At 44.2% G+C, this 12,803-nt stretch overlaps 1 protein-coding gene across 1 annotated transcript in view; it reads right to left on the bottom strand.

Moving 5' to 3' along the window:
• Positions 1-9,911: 9,911 nt before the first annotated feature.
• The window catches only part of ppardb (peroxisome proliferator-activated receptor delta b), a 33,107-nt gene continuing 30,215 nt past the window's right edge, over positions 9,912-12,803 (bottom strand). The window contains exons 6-8 of the mRNA XM_061257343.1: positions 12,105-12,311; positions 11,350-11,593; positions 9,912-10,355 (exon numbers count right to left, since the gene is read on the bottom strand). Coding sequence (XP_061113327.1) covers positions 10,108-10,355; positions 11,350-11,593; positions 12,105-12,311 — 699 coding nt within the window. The 3' untranslated portion in view covers positions 9,912-10,107. The remainder of the gene's footprint in view (positions 10,356-11,349; positions 11,594-12,104; positions 12,312-12,803) is intronic.

The following is a 12,803-nucleotide window of genomic DNA, read 5'->3' as shown; positions in this document are numbered from 1 at the left end:
GGTGGGCTACTTAACGAGGACTAACCAATGGTAGACGGAAGCGAAGCATTACTTCCTACCAATGCAATAACAGTTTATCCACGACTCAACCAATAGACAGAAACCCAAACAGCGCCCCCCACTAGTATCTTCGACAGGGCGCGCTAATAATGCAAATCACTAATTGAGTTACTCAATATTATTTTTATTCCTCAGGCTTTCCAAAGTTGACCTCAGACTTAAATTCGTTTTCAAAGTATAAAAATATACAATGGGCTCCAGAATTATGATACATATGCTACAAGCTATGCTGTAAACTAAAAAATTATAGTTGTTGACATAAGCTTTATTTTCCAATAAGTGCAAAATAGTGTGATTTATGAATGATTCAATTGAATCAACCGGTCTTACAATTCTCAAATAAAAAACATTTCCCCCAAAAAACAGGTTCCATAATTATTGGCTCCCTTGGCAAAAATAACAGCCATGAGTCTTTTCCTGTAATTTGTTATAAGGTTAGAGAACACATTTGGAGGGATTTTTGACTATTCCTACATGCAGAACTTTTAATTATCATTGATATCCTTGGGATATCCCCATCTTCAGTTCAAACCAAGTTTTTCATTGGATTTAAGTCTGGAGACTGAGACATTGTCCTGCTGGACAATCTACCTACAATCTAGTCTCAGCTTCCTAGCAAAGGCAACCAGATTTTCTGCAAAGATTTCCTGGTAATATTTAATTGTACCATAAATCTTAAATGAATGGTGCCCCTGGACTACGAGCAACAAAACGTCTCCAATACATCAATGACCTACCACCATATTTGACAGTAGGTATGAGGTGCTTCTCCTTGTATATATTCAATTTTGCCGCCAAACATGTTGATGGTGTGTATGGCCAAAATGTTCAATTTTGGTCTAATCTGACCATAACACTCTCTTCCAGTCATAATTCTAATGAGGTTTGGAAACTCAAGATGCTTGGTTTTGTTTATCATGTTCAGTAAGGGCTGTCTTTGTGCCAACCTTCTAAAGGGTTTGTCGGTATGGAAGTGGCATTCTATGTTTTTTGACTTGATGACCAACCGATCTCTGCAATTCTTAAACTATGATCCTTGAGTTACTTATGGCCTCCCTCACCATCATTGTTGCTGTCCGTGGGGATAATATGCACTTTCATCCTCTTAATGGTAAGTTTGCAACCATTCCATAGGTTTTACACATTTTTATTATTGCCCTTACTATGCTAAGTTTAACCACTGATGTATTTTTTTTTGTACCCATTACCTGACTTGTGATGGTTAATACCATCTGTACTTCGAAATTGACAGTTCTTGGACTTTTCCCATGCTGATGGTTGACAAAGGGATTTTGCACGTTTGTTGCCTCATTGTTATACTCTAGTGAAGCAGGAAGTCATGGAATGACACAATATAGTTCCTTTAGACTGAAATTAAATTAAGTAAAATTGTATTGCCAATTTCACTGTTTGATTATGTCTATAATTATTGTTATGGGTGCCAATAATTTCGTTGTTTAAAAAAAAAATTGACATTACTAAATAAGAAACATTGAAACATGCCAGTAAATGTATTGAAATAAAAGTATGTATTTTTTCCCATATGTTTGAACATAAAATATAGACCATTATCCATGTTGTTTATTATATGCAGCCTTTTTATTCATTTTTATTAAGGGTGCCAATAATTCTGGAGCCCACGACATATCATGTAGGCTAGTTACCAGGGTGGGCTAATACCAGGGTGGGCTGATTCATCCCTGTGCTGAAGAGTTATATGTCTCACTATATATACAGTGGTGTGAAAAAGTGTTTGTCCTGATTTCTTATTTTGTTGCATGTTTGTCACACTTAAATGTTTCAGATCATCAAACAAATTTAAATATTATTCAAAGACAACACAAGTAAACACAAAATGCTGTTTTTAAATGAAGGTTTTTATTATTAAGGGAGAAAAAAAATCCAAACCTACATGGCCCTGTGTGAAAAAGTGAAAAAGTGATTAAAACATAACTTAACTGTGGTTTATCAAACCTGAGTTCAATTTCTCTAGCCACACCCAGGCCTGATTACTGCCACACCTGTTCTCAATCAAGAAATCACTTAAATAGGACCTGCCTGACAAAGTGAAGTAGACCAAATGATCCTCAAAAGCTACACATCATGCCGAGATCGAACGAAAGAAAGAAAGAAAGAAAGAAAGAAAGAAAGAAAGAAAGAAAGAAAGAAAGAAAGAAAGAAAGAAAGAAAGAAAGAAAGAAAGAAAGAAAGAAAGAAAGAAAGAAAGAAAGAAAGAAAGAAGAAATTGAGATCTATCAGTCTGGAAAAGGTTATAAAGCCATTTCTAAAGCTTTGGGACTCCACCATAAGAAAGAGATGGGGCAAAAATGGCCTGCATGGCAGAGTTCCAAGACGAAAACCACTGCTGAGCAAAAAGAACATTAAGGCTCGTCTCAATTTTGCCAGAAAACATCTTGATGATCCCCAAGACTTTTGGGAAAATACTCTGTGGTCTGACGAGACAAAAGTTGAACTTTTTGGAAGGTGTGTGTCCGATTACATCTAGCGTAAAAGTAACACCGCATTTCAGAAAAAGAACATCATACCAACAGTAAAATATGGTGGTGGTAGTGTGATGGTCTGGGGCTGTTTTGCTGCTTCAGGACCTGGAAGACTTGCTGTGATAAATGGAACCATGAATTCTGCTGTCTACCAAAAAATCCTGAAGGAGAATGTCCGGCCATCTGTTCGTGACCTCAAGCTGAAACGAACTTGGGTTCTGCAGCAGGACAATGATCCAAAACACACCAGCAAGTCCACCTCTGAATGGCTGAAGAAAACCAAAATGAAGACTTTGGAGTGGCCTAGTCAAAGTCCTGACCTGAATCCTATTGAGATGCTGTGGCATGACCTTAAAAAGGCGGTTCATGCTTGAAAACCCTCCAATGTGGCTGAATTACAACAATTCTGCAAAGATGAGTGGGCCAAAATTCCTCTACAGTGCTGTAAGAGACTCATTACAAGTTATCGCAAACACTTGATTGAAATTGTTGCTGCTAAGGGTGGCCCAACCAGTTATTAGGTTTAGGGGGCAATCACTTTTTCACACAGGGCCATGTAGGTTTGGATTTTTTTTCTCCCTTAATAAAAACCTTCATTTAAAAACTGCATTTTGTGTTTACTTGTGTTGTCTAATATTTACATTTGTTTGATCTGAAACATTTAAGTGTGACAAACATGCAAAAAAATAAGCAATCAGGAAGGGGGCAAACACTTTTTCACACCACTGTATATCACACTTGATTTATACCATGTAATGTACGGTGTTTCTGTAATGTGTGATGCATCTAGTACCTCAAGCTTCCCTACTCGCTTCATGTGAGAAGCACACTTGTTGAATTCAAGTGCTCCTGCATAATCAAGCCAATTCTTCATTACAGAAAGGCTGTAGTCAGAATTGTGCCAAACGACACTCTTGAGCTTGTATTTGTGTCTCTGCTGATCCGGATCACAAAGGAGTTTTATTCAAACCAACACACACTGCACGCACATTTAGATCAGTACATTTGCATATGCAGTTAGAATCAACGTGCCAGTTTGCACCACACAGAAACAAAACCAGTTTGACAAAATTGAGGTTTATTGTCATAAAATATCTGGGAATATCTTTCTCAAGTTCCATGGAGTATATATATTTAATTACATGATTTATGTACATTGTTACAAAAAATAACAAACCATTCCATTTATGTTTGAACATTTTTGCTGATGTACCATCTACTGCCAAGACCCATTGGTTACTAACCATCCTGGCTCAGATAAAAGCAGTTGTGTTGGACAAAATTGAACAGGTATAAATAAAATAGCAACAGAACACACAACTTGGTGTCTACATTCAAGATTTCCAGATATTCAGAAGGGACAGGCTGGGACACAGGCACTGTGGAGAGGTGTTCCGATGTCATTTGGTTCCAACAGCTACAACATGACAAGAAAAGCCAACACACCTTGGCTCATAATTCCCCCCTCATCTGTACCCCCTTTTACATTCCTCCTTAAATGTACTTTGAATGATGTCAGCCCTCCATGTCTGAGCCTGTTGAGTTTATCAGTTAACACCTCCATTAGTGTCAAACTGAATTTACTCTCAAGTTACATCACAGTGTAACAATGCTGTTCACTGTCCGTGCGCTGTTGCAATTAGCATTAGCATGGGTGAATTCTTGTGCCCGGGGGATATTTGATGCAGGCGACAGACTCAAATAAAATGGCTTGTCAAAATTTTTAAACCCAATTTGATGAAAGAAGCAGCACTCCAAACCTTCTTCATATATTGGTGGGAAACCGGCTGAGCCACGCTTGAATGGAAACATGCCACTGGCTATCTAGGGGTTATGTGGAAAAAATGGCCGTTTGCCCAGTGAGGGGGAACTGGTTGCCATAACAGACTCACCAGTGACAAAAAGTAGAATGCTGCATCGCTTGGGCTGCATTGTTCAGCCAATCAGAGCATGTGTCCACTTTACATATCAACTGAAATCAAGCATTTCAAATCTCTCCCCCAAAAAACTCCAATTTGGGAATAGGCTTAGATTTAGGGAAGAAATGGGAAATAGTCAGAATGTTCACTTTCAGAATTGGACACACTTATTACCTCAAACAAGCACAACTCAAAGATCTGCACAACACAGGGCGGCCAAGATCTGCAGCCCGTACGGGTCTCGTGCCTGGGGGACCCACCCAGGGGAGACTGGCACGGGACAGCCAGTGTGCAGACCCCACAGCCCTGAGGTCCACCCACTGCCCGCTCACAAACCAGCCAGCCACCATGCCACACAATCATCAATGGGGCCCCACATCCAGAAATACAACCAAACCACCATTTCGTTTTCTTGGTCTACATTATAAAGAATGCACCTACAAGTAGCAAACGTTTTTTCCATAATCCCTGTGTAAGGGGTGTGCTATCATTTGTGTGTGTGTGCGTGCGTGTGTGTGTGTGTGTGTGTGTCTGTCCGAGGTAGATTTCACGAGCAGCAATGGAGAGGGCTGTCGGATATGAGATTGGCCCTAGCCTGACAGTGAGTGGTACCCACACAGCCAGTGGAAGTGAACAGAAGGGTCAGAGGACAAAGCCAACACTTGCACCCCATTAACAGACACCAGCGCTCATGTGAGCTCGCGCAGAAGATTTACTGCCCTCCATTTTGTAAGCCTGTACGGCCTTTCTGAAAGACCAGAAGCCAGACACCCGTGTCTCACGGTTGGATAGACCAGGTCTCATCCCGTTAAGACATTGCGACATCGTCGTCAGCACTGGGATATATGGGCAGTGATCTCACAGATCTCCTGCACTGTTCCCCCTCTGACGGGACAGACCTGTGAGAATGTAACGAAAAGCACTGTTCCCCCTCTGACAGGACAGACCTGTGAGAATGTATCGAAAAGCACTGAAACCCAGATGACAGGACTCCAGGTTTCCAGCCTGGGAGCAGTTATTTACGCACAGAACGAAGGCGTACTCTACCAGCGGACTCACTCCAGTAACAGAGACGGGCTGTGGGCGGCGTCACATAAATTAGAGGGAGGGCGATTCGAATGCGACCGTTCGACACACAGAGAGGGGGGGAACTCCGGGGGTTTTGGAGAAGAGGGCAGGCCAGCTGAACTCAGGCTCTGTCTCCTCAGCATTCACAACAAAGGCTGCAGTGTGTCCTCCACAACAGAAACGGCAAAACACACGCACGTACGCACGCACATACACACTCACAGACGCACACACTCACAGGCACAAATGCACGCACGCACGCACGCACGCACGCACGCACGCACGCACGCACGCACGCACGCACGCACGCACGCACGCACGCACGCACACACACACACACACACACACGACAGATTTACAAGGGAGACAGCTGCGATTGGATCAGCCAAGGAGATCAGCAAAACGGTTTAGCTTCATAGCTTTAGCTTTGAATCAATAGTGCTTTTTAATCCTTTAGATGCCAGCAAAATGTCTGTAGACCATTGACTAATTTAAAAACCATCATAGATTTTCAGCAACATTACAAAAAAAATATTTCATAGGATTACATGTTTTGGGGAGTTACACGTTTCTTTGAAAATTGTCAGGTATTTACAGGAGTGTTTTATTTTATTAGTTTTTTTTGCTGGATCCAAAACAGAAAAGACTCCAGCTGAATTCACAAAAGCACATTGTCTGCCGTCCAAAAATGAACCCCTTATGAGGAATTTACATGGATTTACATGGTTTTGGTTATAAAATTTATGGTGAGGCAAACAACTCAAAATTCACTTAGTTTCTTATGAGGAAGTGTGACTAGTTCACCCGTAAAGGAAGCATCGTTACAGAGCTACTGTTCATAGCCAGCAAAACAAAAACGCTGATAAGGAAAGCTCAATGTCTGCTAGACTGTGGTATGTAACAAGACAATCTTTAATAGTGACAGCCTTCAGAATAAGCCTTCAAATTTAAACTGTTACTTAAGTGAAATAGTTTCCAAAAGATCAATACCAAATTGTAGTAGGCATATAAGAGCTTTATTGCTTTAAGGATATAAGTAATTTAAGATCTCAACTAAATCAAATATACTATATATATTTTTCTTTGGTTCTTTATGTAAAATGTAACTACTATAAATGATTATTTCGATTGCACAGGGACTTTAAGCCATCGGCAGTCTCAAAACCGGGGTTTTTACACCAGTTTCATTTACGAAATTTTACGCTTTATTGTGGCAGTTTGTTTTCCAGAAGAAAAAAATTGCTGCCAAAATACTCATAATTCCCAAAAGTCTTATAATAGTACCAGCACAGCTTTGACACATTTTCATCATTGAAACAAATTCTAAAATCATTACATGGTGATCTGTTCTCTGGGTTGAGTCCATGGGACATGTACACACAGCACAAACGCAATAACACCAGACGCCGTTGATGGAATTTGCTTAAAAGAGGAGACCGTCTCCCACCGAATGCCATAAAAGGCCCCCTTGCGTTAGAGATGCAAAAGAGTGATCGGGAGATAAGCCAATCAGAATTCACTGATTGCTGAATATATAAATGGTAAATGCCTGCATTTATACAGCACCTTTATCCAAAGCGCTGTACAATTGATGCTTCTCATTCACCCATCCACACACACACACACACACACTCACACACCAACGGTGATTGGCTGCCATGCATGGCACCAACCAGCTCGTCAGGAGCAATTGGGGGTTAGGCGTCTTACTCAGGGAAACTTCGACACACCCAGGACGGGATCGAACCGGCAACCCTCCGACTGCCAGACGACTGCTCTTACCACCTGAGCCATGTGTCGCTGTATGACTTCATCATAAGTGCACTCACATCAGGAGATGGGAAGGACAGGGATACTGACTCAATGCCTTAGCACAGATTCTACAAGCTCTCCAGATACTCAACTTTATATTTTCAAAACTGTACGGCTCATCTTCCATTTATTGGTACAGTGCTGTCAAAGGCTGTTCCACACAGCCATTCAGCATCAGGAGTTAAAGGTACAATAGGTCATTTTGGACTCCTAATAGTCAGTGGCAATCAGAATACATTTTCAAGCAATGAGCTCGAATTAGTGTGTCGGTCCATCAACGGTATATTTTGAAACTATAAACAATAAACACAGGCAGAGGGTATCAACATGTCAGTGAGCCTTTTTCAATGATGGGAAGGGATTTACAATGGTCTTGTTACAATGTTTTTTAATCTTACCTATTGTACCTTTAAGAAGCAGAGAGAAGTGACTCATCTGGCAAGCGTATAGAATCTGCAGCTATTGGCCGTATAAGCATAGAGATTTAATTTTGGGTGATAATAACGACAATAAACCAGCACCGACATGCTCAATAAAACACCAAGGATTGTGGGATTGAGAAGGTCCTCTATGTCAAACACTTGCAGACAGTGGTTGGGGAGAGTAAAGCTGACAGAGACTTGCTGTCTTTCGCACGATTCATGAGCCAGCCCAAATAGAAAGGTCGCGATCACATTATATATGGAGCCGGGATCATCGAGTGTAACTGCTCTTCATTTCGCCCATTTAAAGCACGTGCTTAAAAGGTCTCCTTGACAACCCTAACTTTCTTTTGGCAACTGAGTTGTCATAATAAAAAATGACAAACTCATATGTACAAAACACATACATACTAGAAATGAACTGTACACTTTACAAGAGGTATATGTTGTATGAACTGTCATAATATTTTAAGGAATTTAAAGTAACATAAAACAATTCTCAAAAATCTTGCAAACAGTCATGTGCATTTAACTTTTTAACCTAAAATAGGAACATTTGCTTGACTGGATGCAATGTCCTGCAAGTAACTTTATTAGACATTGTTCTCCATAGCATTTCCCATATCTAACTGGGCACAGTAACGCAGCAGCCCATTGGAGGAATCACAGGTAATGATTTGTGTGTTTTTAAGTTGGGCTGGCAAAGCACCTGTCTACAGATCCAGGCCATGTTACCATGGATACAATCCTGGCTCAGTATGAAATAGCTTTTCTGGGCGGTTTGACTGCTAACTACTTCAGCTACCTTTGCGGAAGGACACCATATTTGAAATATAGTACCCAAAAATAAGTAAATCTCAACAAGTATTTTAGTCTTATATTTAGACTTGAAGCCCTATGTCTATTACTTTTTGCTGAATAAGACAAAACTATTGCCAATGAGGTTATTACCCATTTCAAGGTGGGGTAGGACTATTTCACTTGTCAAGCAAACAGTACCTTAAAACAAGCTAACATAATCTACTTGACAGTGGAAAATAAGATTTTAAGTCTCATTCCAAGACGAAAACACTTAAGACAGACTATTTTTGCACTGTAGCATTTATGGTGTGTGGGAGGGGCAGTACACAATTTTCCCTTTAAATATAGCCCTTCTATTTTAGGAAAAGAAGAAAGGTACTTGGAAAAGGCTATGTAGGTCAGATGATAAAATAGGGTGTACTATAGGGTGTATAAAATAAAATCTAGTTCAGTCCTGGGTCAAATACGTAATCGTTTTGGATTTAAATACTTTTCTGTATTTTATGTATCTTGCCGGGTACTCATGAGCCAAACAGAAGGTGGGGTTTGCACATCTTCAGATTGTTTTCATAGCTTCTAATAGACCAGACAAGCTCAGGTGAAGCGTAGAAAAGTATTTGAATCCAAAATAACGTATGTGACCCAGGTCTGGACCTGTTGAGTCGTGTAGAAGTTACACGACGTGTGATAGCAGACTAAACCCTCGATTTGCTTCTGCATGGGGCGTAGCTTCTGTGGGAGGAGTTAAATGCTGGTTGTTGTGAGGGTGGAGCTCAACACCACCCTCACAACAACACCACGACAGAGCTTCGCCCCTGGGAGAAGGTGACGCTCAGTTGAACGGGCAACGCTTGCAACCGCGGTCGTCACCTGGTACAGTCTCCTCGGTCTTACACCCTGGATAAGTGCACACCCTAACGGCTTGCCGTCGCCAGGGTAACTTTTTTAACACTGTACACTTCCATTTCGTAAAGGTGGGCAGACCGGCCTCCACTCGAGCCGCGTTCATTTCTGCAGTCGTAACACCGATTATCTGTAAGCACTCGCTCCAAAGCAACGCTGGAAAATGTGAAATAAATCCTTGATGAGCCGAGTCACGCTGGAAAAATAACTTTCCGTAAAAACGGAAAGGCACCGGCCTGCGGAATTCACCGGATCTTTCAATACTGAAAGAGCAGCCAGCCCCAGTCCCAACCCCAGCCGCAACCCCAACCTCCAACCCTGCCCCAACCCCAGCCCTGCCCCAACCCCAACCCCAGCCCTGCCCCAACCCCAACCCCAGCCCTGCCCCAACCCCAGCCCTGCCCCAACCCCAACCCCAGCCCTGCTCCAATACAAAATGGCCGCTCCACCGCAGGACCCTGCGCAGGCCTCCCAGCAGTGACAGGCCTCCTGTCACCATGTAACAGTTCAGTCCCCCGCTCAACACGCTCTCTCGCACACACACACGCATATGTATATACACTTCATATACTATTAAAGATAGCACATATCTTTAGGTAGGTATTTAAATGAAACTGTAGCCTAGTACATATCCTTGTAGATCTCCTGCAGGAGGGGGTGCAGGGAGGTCTCTGACTCGGTCTTCTTGATCTTCTGGACGAGCAGGGCGTTCTCGGTGACCAGCTGCCGCAGGTCGGCCATCTTCTGCAGCAGTTTGGGGAAGAGGTGCAGGGCGTGTGCGTGCGTGGCCTGCAGGTGCAGGTCCAGCGACTGCACGATGCTGTCCTGGATCTCCTCCACCTGCCTCACGTTCATCAGCCCCGGCCGGTCTGCACAGGGACACACACGAGCGCGTGCAGAGCACACACACACACACACACACACACACACACACACACACACACACACACACGAGCGCGTACATCACACACACACACACACACACGCACGCACACACACACACACACACACACACACACACACACACACACACAAGCACACACACAAGCACACACACACACACACACACACACACACACACACACCCGCACACACACACACACACACACACACGAGCACGTACAACACACACACACACACACACACACACACACAGACACACACACACACATACACACACACACACACACACAGACACACACACACACATACACACACACACACACACACACACACACACACACACACGAGCACGTACAGTACACACACACACACACACACACACACGAGCACGTACAACACACACACACACGAGCGCGTACATTAAACACACACACAAGCGTGTACAACACGCATACACACACACACACACACACACAAACACGTACAACACACACACACACACACGAGCACGTACAACACACACACACACACACACACACACACAAGCACACACAAGCACACACATACGAGTGCGTACAGCATGCACACACACACACACACACACAAGCACGTACAACACACACACACACACACGAGCACGTACAACACACACACACAAAGCACACACAAACGAGTGCGTACAGCATGCACACACACACACACACACACAAGCGCGTACAACACACACACACACACACATACGAGTGCGTACAGCACGCACACACACACACACACACAAGCGCGTACAACACACACACACACACACACACACAGGTTAATTTAAAACTGCCTACCATAATAGTACTTAGCGCTTCCGTTTGAAGTAACTCTGGATAAGATAAGAACATCTGCAAAACGTAATGTAACGTTATGTACTCATGTTCAAATTAATCCCAACATAGTAATTCAAATTCTGTTCACCCCCGCAGAGGATGATGGCGGCCACGAAGAGGGCGAGGTCGCTGTCGTCCAGCTCCAGGGCGTTGAAGCGGACAGCGAACTCGAACTTGGGCTCCATGATCTCGCTGAAGGGCCGGCGCAGGCTGCGCAGAAACTCGCGCGTGACGAAGCCCCGCCCATCCGCCACCAGCAGCCCGTCCTTGTTCATCAGCGAGGGCAGCATGGCGAAGATGGCCTCGTGCACGCCGTACTTCAGCAGGGTCACCTGCAGGGGGCGACCGGGAGCGCCACGTTTCCACAAAGCCCGGCCACAACAACATCTGAAGCTAGTTTGAGCTGTACGGAAAACGGACACTCCGTGGAGCGGAATATTGTGCTTTATGTGGGGGAAATTATTAGAGAAATCTATGCCCTGTTTTTAATTATGAGGCTCTATTATTGAGAAAGCGTGTCTTGTACAGTTTTTTTTCTTTTAACTGGCAGAGTTTCTTCTGAGTAATCGGTTACGTCCTGCAGGGACCTTCACAAGAACAGCCCAGGACCAACTGCCCCCATAAACACTGCAAGAAGAAGAAGAAGAAAAGAACACAGAACACAGCGATCATACCTCCCAGGTTGGGGCGGAGAAGGTCGTACCTGATCATGGAAAGACCGTACCTGGTCATGGATAGACCGTACCTGGTCATGCGTACCTGGTCGTGGAAAGACCGTACCTGGTCATGGATAGACCGTACCTGGTCATGGATAGACCGTACCTGGTCATGGATAGACCGTACCTGGTCGTTGAGGTAGAGGTCGGCGAACCCGGGGATGTTCTTGGCGAACTCAGTGAGCTCACGCACCGTCTCCACGGTGGTGCACTGGCAGCGGTAGAACACGTGCACCCCGATCTCCTTGTTGGGCGGCGTGCCGTTGATCAGCTGACTCCAGACCAGCCCGTTCTCCGCCTGCCACAGCGAGTCCATGTCATGGATGACAAAGGGCTGAGGGTGACAGCAGGGTCTCACTGAGGCACGGTCTCACTGAGGCACGGTCACACTGAGGCACGGTCACACTGAGGCACGGTCACACTGAGGCACGGTCACACTGAGGCACGGTCACACTGAGGTACTGAGTCACGGTCACGCTGAGGCACTGTCACACTGAGGCACTGTCACACTGAGGCACGGTCACACTGAGGCACGGTCTCACTGAGGCACGGTCACACTGAGGCACTGTCACACTGAGGCACGGTCACACTGAGGCACGGTCACACTGAGGCACGGTCACACTGAGGCACGGTCACACTGAGGTACTGAGTCACGGTCACGCTGAGGCACGGTCACATCAACGCTGCTAACGTCCACCAATGACACGCTCCGGTCAAACCCACTCCACCACTCAATCATGTAATATAACGTAATATCCCTGCTGCTCACAGGGATGACTATTTAGCAATCAAGGATTCATTTATTTTTTCTGAAAAGAAAAGTAGC

The sequence above is a fragment of the Conger conger genome, chromosome 10 (genome assembly GCF_963514075.1).
Source record: "Conger conger chromosome 10, fConCon1.1, whole genome shotgun sequence".
Lineage (NCBI taxonomy): Eukaryota > Metazoa > Chordata > Actinopteri > Anguilliformes > Congridae > Conger > Conger conger.
The sequence above is the reverse complement of the archived record's forward strand: the minus strand, read 5'-3'. Positions and strand labels throughout refer to the sequence as shown.